This window comes from Orbicella franksi, chromosome 6, assembly GCF_964199315.1.
Source record: "Orbicella franksi chromosome 6, jaOrbFran1.1, whole genome shotgun sequence".
NCBI classification, from domain to species: domain Eukaryota; kingdom Metazoa; phylum Cnidaria; class Anthozoa; order Scleractinia; family Merulinidae; genus Orbicella; species Orbicella franksi.
In genome coordinates, this window is record NC_138150.1 from 15,712,925 (window position 1) to 15,732,665 (window position 19,741).

A 19,741-nucleotide genomic window follows, 5' to 3' on the forward strand; every position below is an offset into this window, starting at 1 on the left:
TAATAGCATCTTTCGATCTGAAACAGTGGGTGACTACGCCGACTCACACAAGTGGTCATATCTTGGATTTAATCATTACTAGAAATCAGTGTAAACTTATAGACAATGTTATGGTTCATGAACCTTTGATTTCTGATCATTACGCTATTTTTATGCATTTATTATTGCACAAACCACAATTTCCAACAAGAACTATTCGCCACCGGAAGCTGCGTTCGATTGATTATGCTGAATTCAATGACACTATCATGAATTCGTCCTTGTTTGACGAATCACAGCGTGATTTGGATTCGTTAGTTGATTCCTATCATCGGGTCTTGAAGTCCACCCTTGATGTTTATGCCCCCGAAAGGACCCGTGAGGTAGTTCTTCGTCCTTGTGCGCCTTGGTATTCAACTGACATTAGTGTTCAAAAGAACATAAGGAGGAAGCTCGAACGTAACTGGCGACGTACAAGATTACCTGCAGATAGAGAACGGTATGTGTTTCAGAACAGTGTTGTTAATGACATGATTGCTTCCGCGAAGCACACATTTTATTCATCAGTGATCCAGGAAAACTCAGGGAACTCTGGACTTCTTTTTAAGACAATAGAGAAGCTTCTGCACTCCAATCCAGTCCAGCGTTATCCATCTGGGCCTAATAACTGTTCTCTGTCCGAATCATTCGTTGAATATTTTAGTGACAAAATTGTTAAAATCCGCAATGATCTTGACAAAGTTGATGGAACTCTGAATGACGGTCAAGTTACTTCATGCAATGCTGAGTCTGAAAGCTGTCTAGCTGGTCAGCTGCTAAGTGAATTTAAACTGGTCACTGAGGAGTATCTGGTTTTGTGAATCACCTGTCTTCAAAGTCCTGTACACTTGATCCAATTCCATCCTCAGTGTTCAAAGGGTGCCGTCATTATCTGCTTCCAATGATCACTCGTATAGTTAACTTGTCTCTTACAAGTGCCCAAGTACCTGATAGATTCAAGGTTGCCATGTTGAAGCCGTTGTTGAAAAAGAGTGGAGCTGATCATGAACTATTTTCGAACTTTCGTCCTGTCTCGAATTTATATTTTCTATCCAAAGTTACGGAGAAAGCAGTTGCAGCACAATTAATGGACCACCTTAATGATAATGAAGGCTTATTAGAAGAGTTTCAGTCGGCATATAAATCTCATCACAGTACAGAGACTGCGCTTGTGAGAGTTCAAAATGATATTTTGAAGGCTATTGACAATAACAGATCGGTTATATTACTATTGCTCGATTTATCGGCTGCGTTTGATACTGTCGATCATTCGATTTTGTTATCTAGACTACAGAATCGCTTTGGTATTAGGAACACTGCTCTTAATTGGTTTCATTCGTATCTTCACTCACGCGAACAGTTTGTTTCTGTCAATGGAATTGAATCGTCAAAGAAGAATTTACCCTACGGGGTACCACAGGGTTCTGTACTGGGACCCTTGTTGTATTCCCTTTATACAAGTCCGCTGGGTGACATAGGCAGAAAGCATAGCATACCGTTTCATCTCTACGCAGATGACACACAGTTGTACTTGTCGTTTACGTCCAATTGCCCTAATCATCTATCAAGCTCAAAGATGGCAGTAGAATTATGTGTTAAGGACATTGGGGACTGGATGCTGCGCAACAAACTTAAGTTAAATCGGGATAAGACTGAACTTTTGGTTATTAGTTCTAAATATCGTCCACGACCACCCCTCGACTATATACGAGTTGGTGATGAAGTAATCAAGTCTAGTAAACAGGCCAGGAATTTAGGAGTTGCATTCGATCAATGTTTGGATTTCAAAGAACACGTTAAAATAACCTGCAAGAGCGCATTTTTCCGCATTCGTAGTATAGCTAAAATTAGGCGATACCTATCCCAGAGTACTACTGAGACCATTGTTCACGCTTACATAACATCGCGTTTGGACTATTGTAACGCCCTACTGTACGGTCTCCCAAAGTATCTGATTAATAGACTTCAGCTTGTACAGAACTCAGCAGCTCGCCTTGTTACCTTGACTAGAAGGCAGGAACACATCACACCAATACTAAGGAGCTTACATTGGTTGCCAGTTCATTTTAGGATTATTTTCAAAATATTGTTGTTAACTTACAAAGCTCTGAATGGACTGGCCCCTGATTACATTAGAGACCCACTGCGATTTAACATTTCTGGTCGGACACTACGATCTTCAAACAACAGGTTGCTTGATGAGCCTAGAGCAAATCTTAAAACGTATGGTGAAAGGGCTTTTTCCGTGGCGGCACCAAGGCTCTGGAATAAACTACCCCTCCAGATCAGACTTTCATCATCAGAGGCAGTTTTTAAGGCTAATCTTAAGACTTATCTTTTTAAGCGTACATTTGATTTGTAGTTTTTACTTTTTATTTGTAGCCTAATTGTATTATATAGCGTATTTAATTCTTAGGATTTTAACTTTTAGGATTTAAGATTTTAGGTTTTTAAAGAATTAGGATTTCAATTTTAAAGTATTGTAAAGCGCCATGGACAATTAGTGGAAAATGGCGCTATATAAATGTATATTTATTTATTTATTTATTACTTAGCGCGCGCTCGATGCATGACGTGCGTGTGAATTTGTGTACGCTCGTAAGGATGCGCAGAAACAATTAGCGCGAACGTCCTTAATTTACTCCTTTTTACTTATTCTGTTTCTAAAACATCTGTTACCGATGTGATGTTTCTTGGACTGGCCCGATAGTGAGCTGACTGAGCTCATAGATCTCAGATGGCGTCCTCGTCGTCAATCTAAGCACTTCCGAAGTTTCAGTTCAGATAGTTCAGCAGCTTACAATGTCGTACAGAAAGCTTCAATCTCTTGGGAGCGTTTATTGAAACCGTCTTAAGAGGGAAATAACTCAATTCACAAGGGGGGTGGAGGGGGGGGGGGGGCTGATGGAACCCTTCCCCTGGGTTTTCGTTCTGTCAAGGCGGGACTTAACCTAAAATTCTGAAAGAAATTCGAAGTTTTGTTTTTTACGGAACTCGAATCTTAAGGTATTGAAGTTTTATTTTGACGAGTACTGTTACTGTAAGTTTAAAGCTCGTTTTCTCAAAACGAGTTATTTTCGCCTTCTAGAAAAGATATCTTGAGAAGGATTTATTCAATTGAGCTAAAATTTTCAGGATTTGTTGTTTTTAGTACGTGGGATAAGCATAGAACTTTTCCATCCAGTGCATTCTGTCAAAGTTATGTATTGAAACGTATGCTAGATTTTCTGTATCAGATTTAACTGGTCATCATTTCACGTGCTTTTAACTTTTCAAAAATCTCTATGCTTATCCCAGCAAGCTGTTTGTCTTCTTTTGTAAAATGTAAAAATTATTCCTTTTGATCAGTTCTAGTAGGAGTTATCTTTTCTCAAGTAAGCCCTGACATTCCCCAGCGGGTGGCAGATTTAATCAGCCGGTGTCAGGTTACAATACAGTTATAGGGTACACAAATATTTTTTTCATAATCTTTGCTCTTTGAGCTTTTTAAGAATGTATACTTTGCCGTGGTTTGGAGTTAACTCTTAGCCACGAAAAAATGTTTGAGACATGGTGTGTCCCACCTTAAGGCACAAAGAAAAAAATTTACATAGATTAGATAGCCCTGAGCTTGCTCTACAAGGTGATACCATTTTTGTTAATTTTGACGTCATAGACGTCAAATGACGGCATTTGATCTGCCATCTTGGATTTCACTATCTTCTTAGAAATTTAAGAAAATAGATAAAAGTCGGCTTTAACCTTTAATGACCTAAATAGCCTTTTAAAAGCTCCGAAACAAAGTGCCGCTTACTAAAACGGTATACCGACTACAAGATGAAACCGTTTTCCCGGGCTTCTGTCACTATCATTGAGCAGCTCCTAAGTCAAGCGCAAGAGGCATCAGTTAATGTTGTTTAACGCTCAGCATTTACTGTATTTTCGTGACAAAACCTTTATCTACAACCCTTCAAATACTCGTCCATAAGCAAATCTGAATACCGAAGCAAATGTTTCGATATTGCTCAGTCTTGTTTCGGTTACCCGACACTGTTCGAGTGAAAAAAAATATCAGTACTCATTGCCTGAGACTAATTGTATTCTGCCTGCAGACATCCATTCTCATTTGTATTGGACCACTTTGTCACCCCACAACTCCGCGCAAGGAATATCATTTGAAAACCTTTTGCTCACGATTCTTCCAATTATTTTTTACTTTGCAAGAAGAAAGAGGTGGAGCCGTTTCTTAGCGACCTTAGCTCGATCGTTCCTTGCTCTCGACAATCATGGTACAAGTTCGGCAGAAAAACCAAATTAACGAGTGTATATACCCTGAAAGTAAGAGATAAATATTTGTAATTACGTATTTCTTATCCCTGTTTCAATATAACGTATTAAAATTTTGGCTCCCGTGTTTACCTAGACAGTAATGTAATATAAACTGGTTAATGCTTAAGAGCAACAAGCGTATGATGCAATAACGTCATATTTACCAAGATGAATTCGCTGCTGGGCGTCCCTTTGATAAAATCCCTTTCTTTGTTTCTTCTTCTTATAAAGCAAACTGGTGAGTAATAGTAGTGTGTGTGTGTGTGTGTGTCGTGGCTTATCATCTTCCGATACAAACATTTCTTTGTTTTGGAGTTAGTATACGAAATCGGTCTGTTTGAGAAACAATTAGGGATTAACTGTACGCGTGAACAAAACCAACTTTTTGGTACCTTCCTGCAGCAGCCACTCGTGGAAATTACTGATCGTGAAAAGTCGGATCTGTTCACGCGTACAGTTTCTATTAATCTCTCATTGTTTCTCAAAGAGACCGATTTCCTACACTAATTAAGTCGTTAATTTTGAATAAGGACAGTCGCCATATATATTCCATACGGAATTATTCTCCGCAGAATTCAACGTCACGAAATGTTGGTTTGCTTCTGGTAACAGAAATAGACTTTCTTTTCACAGGTTCTTACAAATCTCTTAGTAACTTTGCGGTATTTTGAAAGCATCTCACAGCACATCTGATTTGTGATCTTTTCTTGAATTCTTAATAGCAGCCTCCTTATACCTTGCGGAGAAATTGGATAACGATGATCTTCTGGGATAGGTAGAAAGTTAACGTGCACGCCGGCATGCATATTTCTTCTACTAACTTTTCGTTTTCGTTCTAGTCTCTGAAACGGCTACAGAGATCAAAACTAAAAAAAATCCTTCAAAAACTGTAAAGTGTATCCCGATACAATACACAATACAATAAAGTTTATGCACGAGCATCAACGAGTATCAACGAGTATCAATACATTGGCCAAGATTTATGCAGGAAAGATTTATACAGAATAATATAATTTTCTTACTTGTACGGAAATTAACTGACCTGACCTAACTGATCTACTGCCCTTTATATCGTTGCTTGAGAAATTCAGCATTTTTGGACTAAATGAGGCAAAAGATTATCAAGGTAAGAGAGTGAATCTCCCATATAGGTCCTCTACCTAAGGTAATCCATCTTAAGTTACTTTTAGACATGGTACCCAGTTCTTCCGAGGATGTTACTCGCGCGATGCGTGGACAGCCCAAGCGACTTTCTCGAAACTAAATGAAATGGCGGGAACTTCATTGTATATGCTTTGATTTCGTTATATAGCAGAGATGTTTTCTGCACTCTCAGCCGTCTTTTTGTTCGGCCGGGCTTTCGTTTGTTTTGTGCTCGTTTGGCTGTTCATTATTTGGCCGTTTGTTCGGTTTTAGGGAGTTTAATTAAGCAAACTTTGACGGCAACGGCAACTAGTACAATGGCTGTGTAAGCGTGCGTTATAATTATTTGTTCAGTTCTTTGCAATTGCTTACAAAAGGTCACAAACAACAACTTGAAATAGCCACATTCTGCATATTCGAGAGAACGTGAACTATATGAGGGCCAATTATTAAAATTCTTTTTCGAATTTTGACGCAGTCTTACATATTCTGTTTGGGATATTTCTGACAGTATAGACAAAATGAATAAATCTAAATTAACGCGAGATTCGTGGGTTGAATATTAAGTCGTTTTTTAGTCGACCTTGTCTTTGGTGTTGTTGCCGTTGCTGCTTAAACTGATTGTTGCTACTTGGTCAGCGAACGCCTGCTTTTACTTTCGACCATCTGTTTATTCGGTTGCCTAGCTTGTGTTTGAGCGTTTGTTTGCTGTGCACTCGTTTGTCCAAACATTTCTCTGCCGTTCATTCAGTTGTTGTTGTTTGTGCAGGGGACATCCGTCTCTTATTCAAACTCCTATTAAAGTTTCGAAATATATTAAAACATACCGAGAGCCCAAGCCCCCCTGCTTGTAATCAAAATATCAAAGAAGGCATCCCCACAGCGTTGGAGGTTTTCCTTTGCTTCGAAACGAAACGAAACGAAACGACATAAACAGATCCTCCTCGAAAACATCCACGCAACGCGCCAGTAATATCGGCGGAAGAACTGGGTACAATGTCTAAAAATAACTTAAGAGGGATTACCTTGGATATAAGGCCTATATGGGAGATTCACTCTCTTACCTCGATAATCTCTTGAATGAGGTCAGTCATGGTATTTTGGCCATGTACAAAATTACCTTTAAATTGAAGGAAACCTGAAAATAATAGCTCAAAAAGATAAATACCAAAGCTGTAATAATAACTATACAGGAACAAGGATGGTTAAGGATGGAGAAGATTAACGCAGACCGATTACAAACGACGGACTTGAAAAATGTAGGCAATTTTTTCAAAGATGCGCGAACTATAACATTGATCCATGACATTCGGCCTGGGCTGGAAGGGGGAGGGGAGGGGGGAGGGGGCGGTAAAGAGGATTCGGACAGCACAGTTATAATGACTTGAGAGGATGGCTGTTTCAGTTGTGTAGCTCTCTGTAAACGTAAGATGTTTCGTTTTCCAGGACGTTACTGTAAGTTTCACCAGGGCAAATTAGTGTCTGCAATGAGAACACGTTTTCATAAGGTCTTCAGGGAATTGGCAGTATAGCTTGTATATTACAAGGTTTTGACAATTTGATTTTCTTCAGGTGCTGACGAAGAAGCGAATGATTGCCTCTTTGTTTCCCACCTTACTGGCGAGGATTTTCCTCACTGCGGTTCTTCTCTGACACCATGCCGGCGTTTATCACAAGCACTACAACTTGTTCGTGATGGCGGCAAGATTTGTCTTGACGGAAGGAAAAGTGAATTACATCCATACGGCTGTTTAAGAATTGATAACAATCCTGATGGGGAAGAAAGGATAATAATACTCAAAAGTGTTACAATACAAGGTCACTTCTCTGAGGCCCACATTTCCTGTGAAAATCCCGTTGGTCTAATTTTTGGCACACATGCTACAGCTGGCGTTCTTAAAGTTACCCTCTCTAACCTTGTATTCAACGCTACTAATGTCATTTTTTATAAAGTGTGCTCCTTTGATGTTGCAATAACTAAACGCAAGTTTATAAACTGCTCCTATGGAGTTGGCATGCGACAAGAAGAATCATTTTCACCTAGCTGCCAGAAGTCGACGCTTGCAGTCAGCGACAGTGAATTCTGGTACAATAAAAACTCTATAATAGTCCACTTATTTAACGAATTCTTCAATCTGACGATATCAAGATGCCTTTTCCAGGGCAGAAAGGGACAGTTTAATGTAACATCGTGGGACAGAAAAACAACAGCTGCCGTGTACGTCCATTCGACAGTTTTGAGAGAGCTTCCGAAGATGTATGTAGCTGCGTCCATCACCGATTCCATTTTCAGAGAGCTCGGTCACGAGGACAATGGCTTCGCTTTCTCGGTGAGAATTCGGCACGATTTCAGCTATGGAAATTTGATACTTTCAAACTCTTCGTTTATAAATAACGAGAATGCTGTTTTTGTCCATGGTGGATTTGGCTTAAGATTAACCAAAGTGACTATAAACTCCACGTATGGGTATGCCATCACGGCCAGTGGTCCCCCCAAAACAACACCTACAACACCGGGGATAAAAGTTCTCCTCGACCAGTGTCTTTTGGCAAACAACAGGTTTGGCATTCGGATGTCAACCACTTCTTGTTTAGGTAATGATTACATTTGCTCAACAAGCGACCAAACACTTGTTGTAAGAAACAGCCTATTTCTAGGTCACGAAACACGCGGCTCTGGAGATGCAATCAGATTTGCAATAATACGTCCCACGCAGGAACCGAGTCCGAAAACACAAACACAACTTTCTCATGATGTGGAGACGATGCAACCAGATCAACAGTTATATTTGTCTTCAGACTTTGAAGCAAAGTTACTTCTTGAAAACGTTACTTTTCGCGAATTACACGGCTATGCCCTGTCCGTTCAAGCCGATAAGAATGTCCGTGGGCTGATTTCCATTAAAAACTGCAAGTTTCTTAACAACTCTCAGTTAATGCATCGTTTGGTCGATCGAGCAACCGTACATATCGAAATTAAAGACGAAGATCCGCCTAAATGTCGCGAACAAGAACGGAGCAACACTAATGAATTCATGTGGAAGAAGAACTTTACGCTCCCTGTCATATTTGAGGATAGCATATTTGAAGGCAACGTGGGTGTCTCTGGAGCTTTAGACCTCATGAACGGCAACGTCACCATCAAAAACTGTCATTTTAAAGACAACGAGGGATTAACACCGGGTGGTCACGTGTTCATGAAAACAGGCTATGGCAGACTTAACATTGTGAACAGTTCATTTCTTCAAACAGCTTTAAAACGATTATCTAACGTAAAACAATCAGTCTCTAGCTATGGCTGTTTTCTCCGCTCTGAGAGTGTCGGTCCCGTCACGATTGAAAGTTCTTCTTTTACAGCTAACGTCGACAGGGAATTTTATAACCCTCTGCTCGAAGTTACAAAGTGCAGCTCAATAAACATTGATAACTCTTCTACTCTTCGATGCCGGAACGGACGGCAAATGAAACAAGAAAAAATTATAACCGGTTTTGAACTTGTCAAGGATGGTAATGAGAAACTTGTCTGGGATGGTGACGAGACATGTTGGGCGAACGTCAGTTACATCAAATTATTCTGTGATGAGTGTCCCGATGGTTTCTATACTTTACAGCGAGGTTCAACCAGTGGTTTAGATATAAACAAGGACACTGAGTGCCTGAAATGTCCCTACGGAGCAAAATGTGAAAATGGAAACATTATAGCCAAAGAGAACTTTTGGGGCTTCAGCATTTCAACAAGACCACCAAGTCTGCAATTCATTTCATGTCCAGTGGAATACTGCAGAACTCCAACCCATTCCTCTCGTCAAGCTTACAATGTTTGTCATGGTAACAGGTCAGGCGTGCTGTGTGGCCAATGTTCTGCTGGGTACAGTGAAGTCCTGTATTCCACGTCATGCAGAAAAATAGAGAAATGCAATGATCACTGGTTTTGGGTGGCATCGTTTATCTACGTCATGTTCTTTGCACTTTACGTCGTCTTTAGGCCTCCTATCTTCTCACTGTTATATCAGCAGAGCTTGTGGTTTACGAAAAAAGCCGAAAATGTTCGCCAACAGTCGTCATCAAACGAAGACAACAGTGATAAGCACGATGCTGGGTACCTGAAGATCGTCTTCTATTTTTATCAAGTTGCAGAGTTGGTGATGGTTAAGTCCCCCGAGAATACTCTACATATGGTTCCCTTCATTCCACCAGTGATTGCACTTTTTAATTTTCAAGTAAAAACTATGAATGGTAGCATTGGCTGTCCATTTCCTGGTCTTGATGCCGTCACCAAAGAACTATTCATGTGTTTAAAGTTTTTGGCAACATTGATTTCCGTCGGTTTCATCCACGCCATTCATCGATTCATTAGCAAATCGTTTCACTTGGCAGCCCCATCACTGCCATTGTATCTGGCCGTGGCGCTGGAAACATTGTTACTTGGATACGAAACACTTGCAGACACAACTCTCAAGCTCATTCACTGTGTTCCTATTGGCCAGGAGTGGCGTCTGTTTATGGATGGGAACATTCAGTGTTGGCAGTGGTGGCAATATCTGTTGATTGTCTTCATAGTGGCGTTTGTCATTCCCCTGGTTTTAGTCCTTTTCTGGGGATCGCTGATGCTTTCCAAAGACAGAGTGTCGGCTAAGGAATTCTTGATATCTTGTGGATTCCCTTTGCCTTTTCTTCTTATCTGGCTCTTTCGATACTGCAAGAAGAGACCAAATAGAAACCAACCTTACCCGTCCTGGGTAAATTCACGCGACGATGCAGAAGAAATCAAAAAGGTTCTTCATGATCCATTCCGACCTTCCTCTGATGGCAAGCATGGCACATTATACTGGGAAAGTGTACTGACTGGCCGAAGGTTGATCTTGCTGACCATCCATGCTTTCTCCACAGATCCAATGATACGTTTCGTCTGCCTGGATTTTGCATGTTTTCTAATTCTCCTGCATCATCTTACAGCAAGGCCATTCCGCGAGCGTAAAGCTAATATCTGGGAGAGCCTTTCTCTTATTAGCTTGGTTGCTATCTGCACTGTCAATTTAGCGGAAGCCACGTATATTTCCGAGGGAATAGAGCCCACGGGACCAAGTAACAGCCTTCTTCACGCTTTTCTGTGGATCGAGGTTGTCTTGCTCGGCCTGCTACCTTCTGTTGCTTGTCTCCTTGTGGTGTTTGCTGTTTTATCTCAAGTTACCCGAGTCTTGTACCACTGCATCAGAATCTTGTCAGCTGCTATGCACGAATGCGTAACACGTGCAATGCCTCTTGGTTCTTCATCAAGGTCCAGGCAACTGGTTCTTATTGACTGGGGGGATCCTGAAGAATTGCATAGTGTAATATAAAGTGTTAATATCATGCCTATCATGTAAACATTTTTTTGGAAGAAAAATGTAGTTTCACGGGCAAATGTCTCATTGCCATACAAAATCCTATTGAGTAAGGATTGATTGGGGAATGGTAGTTAATGTGCATGTTGGCGGGAAATGTTCCACGACCTTCAAAGACCCGTCGTACCAAGAGAAAATGAGGGTCGTACTTAGTCACACACTTAACGCCTATGGTGTACGCCTGAACCCTAATCTCGTTTCAAAATAGATATGTATTGTAGATCATTGCCATTTTTTCTTTTCCTGGTTATTATCTAATATTCCTTCATTTCACTCAAATTTTGTTGACAATACCATGTAATTCGACCAGTTGCAACTCACGTTGATTACCATCCCCAGCTCACCTGAGCTTTGAGAAGATTAGTGAAACTAAATCAGTAAGAACACATATTATTCTCAGCTTAGACAAGGCTCTCAATTAAAACTAATGAGTGTATATCCTCCGTAATCATAATGACACAGTAGCTTATCAAGGAGGGAAGCAAAGAAGAGGGGTTTGGCGTCACAAGAAACTGTACAATGGGCCTACCTCACGTCCCAATTTTCATCTCCAGAGCCCGAAAGGGTACTCCCAAAAAAAATTTGGTGGTGATGTGCGACCTGCTTCCCAAAACCCTTACCATATTTATGACCAAAATCTGAGATTTTCCCTACCCTATTTATGACCAGACCAAAAATTCTATACCCTATCTATGACCGTTAAGGCTGACACAGTTGCCCTCAAAATAATTTTTGAAGAGCTTTTGTTTATGGTCTTATCGATAATGAGCAAAGAGTAGCTTCTTCTAAAAAATATACCCAATTCAAGACTAGAGTACAAAAGCCATACCCTATTTAAGACCAAAATGGCCAAATCGATACCCTATTTATGACCGAAACGGCTGAAAACCCATACCTTTTGGGCTGCACATACCTATATAGCTCATATAACGGAGTAATCCCCCGGGCTCCAGAGGCACTTGTCTGTCTTACCCGGCAGGGCCTTGGGGGAGTGGGTGGCTCCATAGCCAAATGATATGACTGGCTAGATTCTCCTAAGACTTTCACTAATTCAACGCTTGTTTCCTTCCCGGTTTATCCTTAACTAAAACTGTTTAATCACAGTACCTGCAGAACTTTAGGAAGTTTAAAACGGCTTGCAGGGAGAATTTTCGGTGAAGTTCTCGATAGGTAAACATATTCTGCCGCGCTGTTTTGAATTCTCTTTGAAACATCTTTTGAGGACTGTGTGTGCTGTAATGCCGTTTTTGTAAGAGATCAACCAGTGAGGTTTTTCAGCCGTAAATCTAAGGCCGCATTTATATGGTCCCGGGTACCCGAGACAACCCTCCCACCGAGTTACCCTGGATGAGTTCACTTTTATATATTAGTTCAACGGAGCCCAAGGTGATCGACTAACCAAAGGAAACTCAAAGAAACAGGGATAACTACGCATATGAATATGTACTAAGGGCTATAAATAATCATGCAGGGTCAACTTCTCGGCCAGCAGGGAGGGACAACTTTTTCTCATATAAACGCTCAATAAAGTTGCCCCGGGAGAAGGGTTCTTTTGGGTACCCAAGACCATATAAATAGGGCCTCAAAGAATCTGGCCAATAAAATGATGTGTCTCGAGAGCAACTTGTTCCTCGTGCTAAGGCCCCACTGACCAAGAAATCCAAGAAGCAGCAAAAAGAAAGATATTGGGAACGAGGTTACAACATCGACGGTGTGTTTATCGTTTAGTCAGGGAAAGAGGTGAAAAATTTCACGGCACTGAATTTTACTGATACCCGACTGATATGCATACATTGTCAAATCGCTTCCTATCCTCGATTAAGACTTTAATCATCTCCGCCGTGCAAGAAACTGTTTACGTTATTTTGATATACATATCATTAGGAGTACAGACACCTCAATATTTAGAATTGCGAAACCATTGAAAGGTTTTTTTGTAATGGTCAAGGCTGCGTATGCCGGGTATTATACTCCCACACAAATTGTCTTCTCTTTATTTTCATGATTATTGTTATGATTAATTACTTTTTCTGTCACCTTTACGTCTCTCGTGACGTCGTTTTCCCGACAACAACGGCCGATCGATTTTCCCGACCCAATATAAAACTCAAATATTATAAAATGGTTTTCCTCCTTGCAGACTTCGCAGAAATCTTTTTCACAAAGGATGGCATTGTTGTGAAAATATTGTCGACAACTGCAATTAAGCATCAAGCGTCTTTGTAATATCCGGCTCAATTTGGGTGAATTTGAAGATGTTAAACTGAATTGTGGCCAAAACATCCCGAGTTGAATTATTTATAAACATCAATTTGCTTGCACTTAATTTATTTTCCTGGAGAATATGACTAGCACAGGTGATCCGTAGCTTTTTGTCATCGCTCTTTCTGCTCTTCTTGTAAATGAATTCACCGGTGGTTCTTTTTGGGAAGGAAAGGGCATTGTGCTTGATCTGTTTAGACTGAGTTACTAGAAGATCAAATTTCCTCCTGGGGGACTCCGTAAGTACGTTCAAGGTGACGTGGAAGTCATCAGCCGTGACAAAGCGGCGAAGTATTTTGCAATTTAAATTACTCTTCCGTTTCAATTTTTGACAGGCAAAGTGAAGCATTATGTCACTGCGACAGCGGAGTTTTGTCATTCCCCTTCGTCTGTGATGCAATTGGAGACGTTTACGTTAAAATTTCGCTTTCTTGTCGAATCGAAAAGACTTCGTAACTATACGGCCATCATTTTGTTACACCGTGACCAACTAATCAACCGCAACCTTACAGTGTGCGATAAATGTTGAGCTGTTAAACATTTGAACTTGAAATCAAGACGAGAGGCGAACGGAAATTAGACTCACAAAGCTACTACTATTCATTGAGCGAGTGATTGTCTAGAATTAAGCAGATCTACAAGAGGAGTATGCCACGGACGAAACTGTCTGCATAGAGGACTTCATTTCTCAGGGAAATTTTGACTTATTGAGCATGAATCACCCGTTTGGAGATGACAACGAATATCACCATTTCCATGATGAAATCTTCTCAACTCTTCAAGGTACGTGACCGTTTGAAATCCTGCTAAATACATGTATATTGATGGTCAGTTAGACGAAGCACGATCATTTCCATCAAGGAAAGTAATGGATTTATAGTTTGTTTTGTCGTGCCAGCGAACAGAATTTCCAATTTTATTGCGTGCGCCAAACTTTAGTAAACAAACGTGTTGTTCATGGCAAATAAAAGTATTTCATTCAGGATTAAATGTTTTTCTTTGCTCTAGATAAGGGAGTCAAGAATTAAAGCAACTGAAAGCGGAATTTTAACACTTTTTTTGTCACTTAGCTTTGATAAAAAATTTAGGATAACTTGCACGAATACTACAGAATCAAACAGATATGGGAATAAATGTTTGTTCGGTAAAGTTGAAAATTTATTCATAGGTCAATCTTTCTGTTTATTTCCCCTTCTACTCTTCGGTGAATATTCTGAATGGTGTTGATCGGTTATTAGGTTATGTAAAAAGCCGAATTCTTTATTGTTATTCGAAAAATTATTTTGCGTTATTCCCTGATGTTTAAAATCATCGGTGACACAATGAAAGCAGCAGGCGACGGAAAATTAGTTAATAGTTATATTGATTTTCCTTTTCTTCTCTTATCAAGATACAATTGGGAACGAGGGAAACTGCAAAACGTAAATAGGAAGTATGAATGAAATAATAAGAAGTCTCGGTTTTGTACAGCCTGGTAAATGTTTACGAATTCGCCATAATCCGAATACTGCTCCTTTGGGAAAGGATCTACGGTTCTTTCTTGATAAAACAACAAAGTAATATTCCTCCAAAAGGTATTACGAGGATATTATCTTAACAATTAAAAAAATTGGTCAGATATTTTTTAATCTAGCACACTGTTATTTATAAATGCTGTCTAAAACTCTATTCTTAGTGTATTTGGTATAAGGAAAAAATTTCCGTTTTCCGCGCTTAATGGTGATATGTGTCGAAATGTCTATACGTACCACGAGAGTTGTTATTGTTCGCTAACGGAAGCCAGAATACTGTAAAAGGAAAACGTTCGCCTTTCTGTCAGACAGATGACGGATGTTTGAATTTTTGTATGCAAATTCAATTCTGAGTTATCAGGTGAAATAAAAGCATGCATCTAAAATGTTTCTCTTTTTTTCCGGTGGCAAGACCGATATAGGGTTTGTTTTGCATGCGTGGTCTCTGGTTTCGCGGAAATCTTGGCGAGGGGTCATGTGGCTTCTTTCAGTTTACAACGACAGAAATGATTAAAAATAACACTTATCATATTTTTAAGGTGATTGCGAAGATGATTTGAAGGGACTCAAGAACGTTTGCACAAAAAATTAACCGAATGATACGGCAAACTTTGTTCTGAGAGTCAACAGAAAGGCAATTGCATTTTTAGTCTATGTTCATTCAAATTCACCTTGTCCTTTTTGTTTGCTTTGCCGAAACCCTGCTAAGTTTTGTTTTCGGTAAAAAGCAAGTGTTAGAAACTGAAATAATACCGAAATTAATAATAGAAACTAAGAACCTTTCCGGATAGATTCCAAGTCTATAGAAAACGATATCAACTTCCCTCCAGGTTTATAATGCATGTTTTTCTGCACGTGAGATAGCAGTGACCATTATCTGATCGTTACATGACGGGGTCAACGGTTTTGGGGACCTCGATGACGTGTTGTTTTGGGATTTTGGATTAATCCGTTACCAAAATGACCTGAAATGTCTGTGATTGAGATAAAAATAAACGGCAAAAGAAAATTATTTGGTTAACCTACTCCGTCAACTTCTCTTGATGTTTATGTTATTGTAAACTGTGTATACCGTATATCTATATTTAACGTTCATGGAAAATATCGGGGAAGATATCGATTGAGTTCATAATGTTAAGAGTTATTTTAAAAACGGATTTTTCAGATATTTCTCAGTATGATATTCCTGTAGGATTTATCACAGGAAATGAACTTAAGAATGGCCGACTGTTAGGATCGAGAAACGCCGGTCAACGTCCCATTTGACAAATCGCTCATATTTTGCCCAAAGATACCCTTAGGTGACCTAATTCTAAAAATCATATTTAAAGGTTCCAGCGAATTTTTATTTTTCAGAAATTCGCGAAAATTTGAAAGCGCGGTCAAAGTGCGGTTTTTCGTGTAATAAAATGACCGAAATAAGGTGCGAGGACGAAGCGCTGCTAAAGTCTTAAAATAAACTCAATTGACTTCAAACTTCACACAAATTTGGAACAACCACTCTAATTTATTCCTCGCTTTAAACTAATCTCAGATATGTTGATATAGTGGTTTTCCGAACCATTTTAAAAACAGCTATGAAGCGTGTGAAAAATAACGGCAAAATATAGGTCATGTTTAACAGCATAAAAATGCATCTGGTACCTCACTTTCCGATTATTTTACTTTACAGCCTTAAAATATCATTATTAAAGATATACCATGCCAAGTTTCATGCTCGAACTCGCAGTATTTCCCTTTGTAAAAAACGAAAATCTATGTCAATGTGTTGGGCGTAAATAACACAATAATTGTGCACGAACCAGAGACAAATCAATTTCAATGGCGAAAGTAAAAGGCTATCATTAATTAGAATCCCGTCAATTCACTGCTATCAGTAGAAACATAATGTCCACTGCATAAAAACTGTTTTTAGACGTTTTCGAACCATTGCGCGTTAACTTTGTTTAATTTCGTGTCCGCCGTCATGTCTAGTTTGTCATCGCGTGTATTTCCTTAATGTCAACAACACGTGAATGGTTGTCATAACAAACGCAAGAGATTTCCTGGAACCTTAATGTTTTCGATTCACCAAAACGCTTTAAGTTCGTAATGTGTCAACTTGGTATGCTTTTTAGCATCAAGGACGTTAAAGGACTGTAAATTAATCGAGTTGAAATATCTTGAAGCAAATCCGGCAAAATCGCGCCCTTATTCTAATTTGGTAAACAGCCGATCTCCGCTCAAGTTCAAGAAGTCGAGAGGTTAATCCGGCAATGTATTACCGGTACAACAACAAAATCAAACCGAGGTCATAAAAAGTGTAAGTTTAAAAGTGTAGTGGCAAGTTCCAAATAAATTTCGCCTATATAAACTGGAAACAAGATGTGAAACGGTCTGACCCGAAACAAATAAACAAAATATTAATACGACTAATTTAACCCGAAAATGTTACAGAAAACATACCTAAAAGCCGTCGATTCCCCTCGATACCACTCCGCATTGCCTTAAAGAGCCCAAGCTTTCTGCTGTAAGAATCAGGGGCCACATGAATCTGTATTTATTATATCGGCAACCATGCTGCGTGGCTGATATTCGAGACTCAGTAAAAGTTGTCAGACAACCGTACGAGCAGCCCAGTCACGCTTTCACTGCTCTTGCACAAATGTTCAACATTTCGCAATTTACATAAACCGACTACAAGTTTAAAGTAGTGACAGTAGATTGAAATGCGTCTTTTAAAGCTGTCCTATCGAGGAACAATTATTTCTTGTTTTTGAATGGTTCTTAGTTGTAGCTACAGTCGGAGAGGGGGGGGGGGGGGGGGGCGAGAGGGTATTCCCGGAAATTTCGGATATCTGTATGCCGTGGAAGATTAAGTGGTCTCCAGCTCTTAACGCCAACACTGAAACACTAGATACTTCTCGAAGTATCACAGGGGTCACTAAGCTAAATAATTTTGAGTGTAGCACCGCTGAGTCAATTAACCGTTGGCGCGCATATTGCATTGACCGTAGACAGGTGGAAAAACAGTTAAACCGGAAAAGCCTGTTGCATATTGTAATTTAGCGTTGTCCAACACGCAGTCGGTCTGGTTGTAATGTTAATCGTATTTGAGAGAATCTCAAGTTTTCTTTCGACACATACTGGGGTGACATTCTACTAGATGGGCGTGGCCGGGAGCCACGAGTCAAGTCAGTCAATTTGCCATGCTTAACCGAGAAGAGTGATAGTGAGCCACTAGTGGAAGGACTGCAGATTGTCCCTACGCTTTACCCTAATAGGCCTCTGTGTTATTCTAATGAACTGATGCTGAGCTCGCTCCAGGGGGGTGGTGAGATGAGAGACCCTGGGAACGAGGTTGAGACGATTCGGCCGTTAGTTTTTCCTCTTAAGTGTCTTCCTCCTCTACTCCCTCCCCTTCTCTATAAAAATTTAGCGATCCTCCCCCCCCCCCCTCCCGCTAGAGGTGCCGGTGTTTTGCCAAACACTGGCAGTTCCTAAGAATACTTCCGCCAAGTGCAGTTGTTAGTAAAATACTTCAGAAGCGCCGAGTTTGGAGCTTTTCCGCGCACGAGTGGGAGAGGTATATCTAGTCCCATGTCTTCGCACCCGCACGGTAGCATACACAGTTTTAGGTTCTTTAGGTCACCCTCCATCGCCAAGGCATAGGAGTCTTGCTGGTCGTGTACCAAAGGATGCTGGAGCTGGAGTATTTCTACAACTTCCTTTGCCTGACTAAAATTTCTCTCCTCTTCAGATGCCTGAACATGCATCTCATCAGGATCACTTTGGCGCATTGCGGCACTTAGATGAGAGAAAAAATAGCACCTGAAAAAGACGAAAATTATAAGGATTCCTGGCACTGCGCATTCCCGCGCCACCAGTTCGGCGTCAACCTTTCGGCCTGTCGTTTGACCAACGCGCAATTTTGCCATAAGATACGATTGCTGCTTGTCACTGACTGCCCTGAGAGCCCAAACCTTTTTTAAAACAACGAGGGCTTCCTGGTGACCTATTGTGGCTTTGAGTTAAGCGCCAACGCCTGCTCCAAGCAAGGTTTGTAGCACATTTTGGCTAAGTCCATAAGGGAATAGCTTTCCAGGGACTGAGTACATTTCTCCAGCGACAAGCGCCTCTCTAAAGTAGACAGCCTATAAAAGACACGAATGCAGCGGCCTTGAAGACATCAGTACACCCCTACCGTGCATGGTTACTATCTATGGAAACCTCAGCAGACGCTTCCTCGGTCACACCCGTTGATAATGGCACTGATGTTAAGGTCACAGTCACTCCTCTCGGTTAAGCACGGCGAGTTGACTGACTTGACTCGTGGCTCCCGGCCACGCCCATCTAGTAGAATGTCACCCCAGTATGTGTCGAAAGAAAACTTGAGATTCTCTCAAATACGATTAACATTACAACCAGACCGACTGCGTGTTGGACAACGCTAAATTACAATGTACAACAGGCTTTTCCGGTTTAACTGTTTTTCCACCTGTCTACGGTCAATGCAATATGCGCGCCAACGGTTAATTGACTCAGCGGTGCTACACTCAAAATTATTTAGCTTAGTGACCCCTGTGATACTTCGAGAAGTATCTAGTGTTTCAGTGTTGGCGTTAAGAGCTGGAGACCACTTAATCTTCCACGGCATACAGATATCCGAAATTTCCGGGAATACCCTCTCGCCCCCCCCCCCCCCCCCCTCTCCGACTGTAGCTACAACTAAGAACCATTCAAAAACAAGAAATAATTGTTCTCGATAGGACAGCTTTAAAAGACGCATTTCAATCTACTGTCACTACTTTAAACTTGTAGTCGGTTTATGTAAATTGCGAAATGTTGAACATTTGTGCAAGAGCAGTGAAAGCGTGACTGGGCTGCTCGTACGGTTGTCTGACAACTTTTACTGAGTCTCGAATATCAGCCACGCAGCATGGTTGCCGATATAATAAATACAGATTCATGTGGCCCCTGATTCTTACAGCAGAAAGCTTGGGCTCTTTAAGGCAATGCGGAGTGGTATCGAGGGGAATCGACGGCTTTTAGGTATGTTTTCTGTAACATTTTCGGGTTAAATTAGTCGTATTAATATTTTGTTTATTTGTTTCGGGTCAGACCGTTTCACATCTT

General features: G+C 40.5%; 2 protein-coding genes across 3 annotated transcripts in view; both read left to right on the plus strand.

Moving 5' to 3' along the window:
- Positions 1–4,454: 4,454 nt before the first annotated feature.
- On the plus strand, positions 4,455–12,986 carry LOC145490975 (uncharacterized). Its single transcript, XM_081470096.1, has 2 exons — positions 4,455–4,564; positions 7,042–12,986. Exons 1-2 carry the CDS (start codon positions 4,495–4,497, stop codon positions 10,806–10,808), a joined length of 3,837 nt encoding a protein of 1,278 aa, XP_081326222.1. The 5' UTR covers positions 4,455–4,494; the 3' UTR covers positions 10,809–12,986.
- Positions 12,987–13,133: 147 nt separating this feature from the next.
- The window catches only part of LOC145491053 (uncharacterized), a 110,521-nt gene continuing 103,913 nt past the window's right edge, over positions 13,134–19,741 (plus strand). For both annotated transcript variants that reach the window (XR_014049752.1, XM_081470195.1), the window contains exon 1: positions 13,134–13,898. Coding sequence is in view for 1 of the 2 variants with exons in the window: in XM_081470195.1 (XP_081326321.1) it covers positions 13,829–13,898 (70 nt within the window). In the remaining variant the exon portion in view is untranslated. The remainder of the gene's footprint in view (positions 13,899–19,741) is intronic.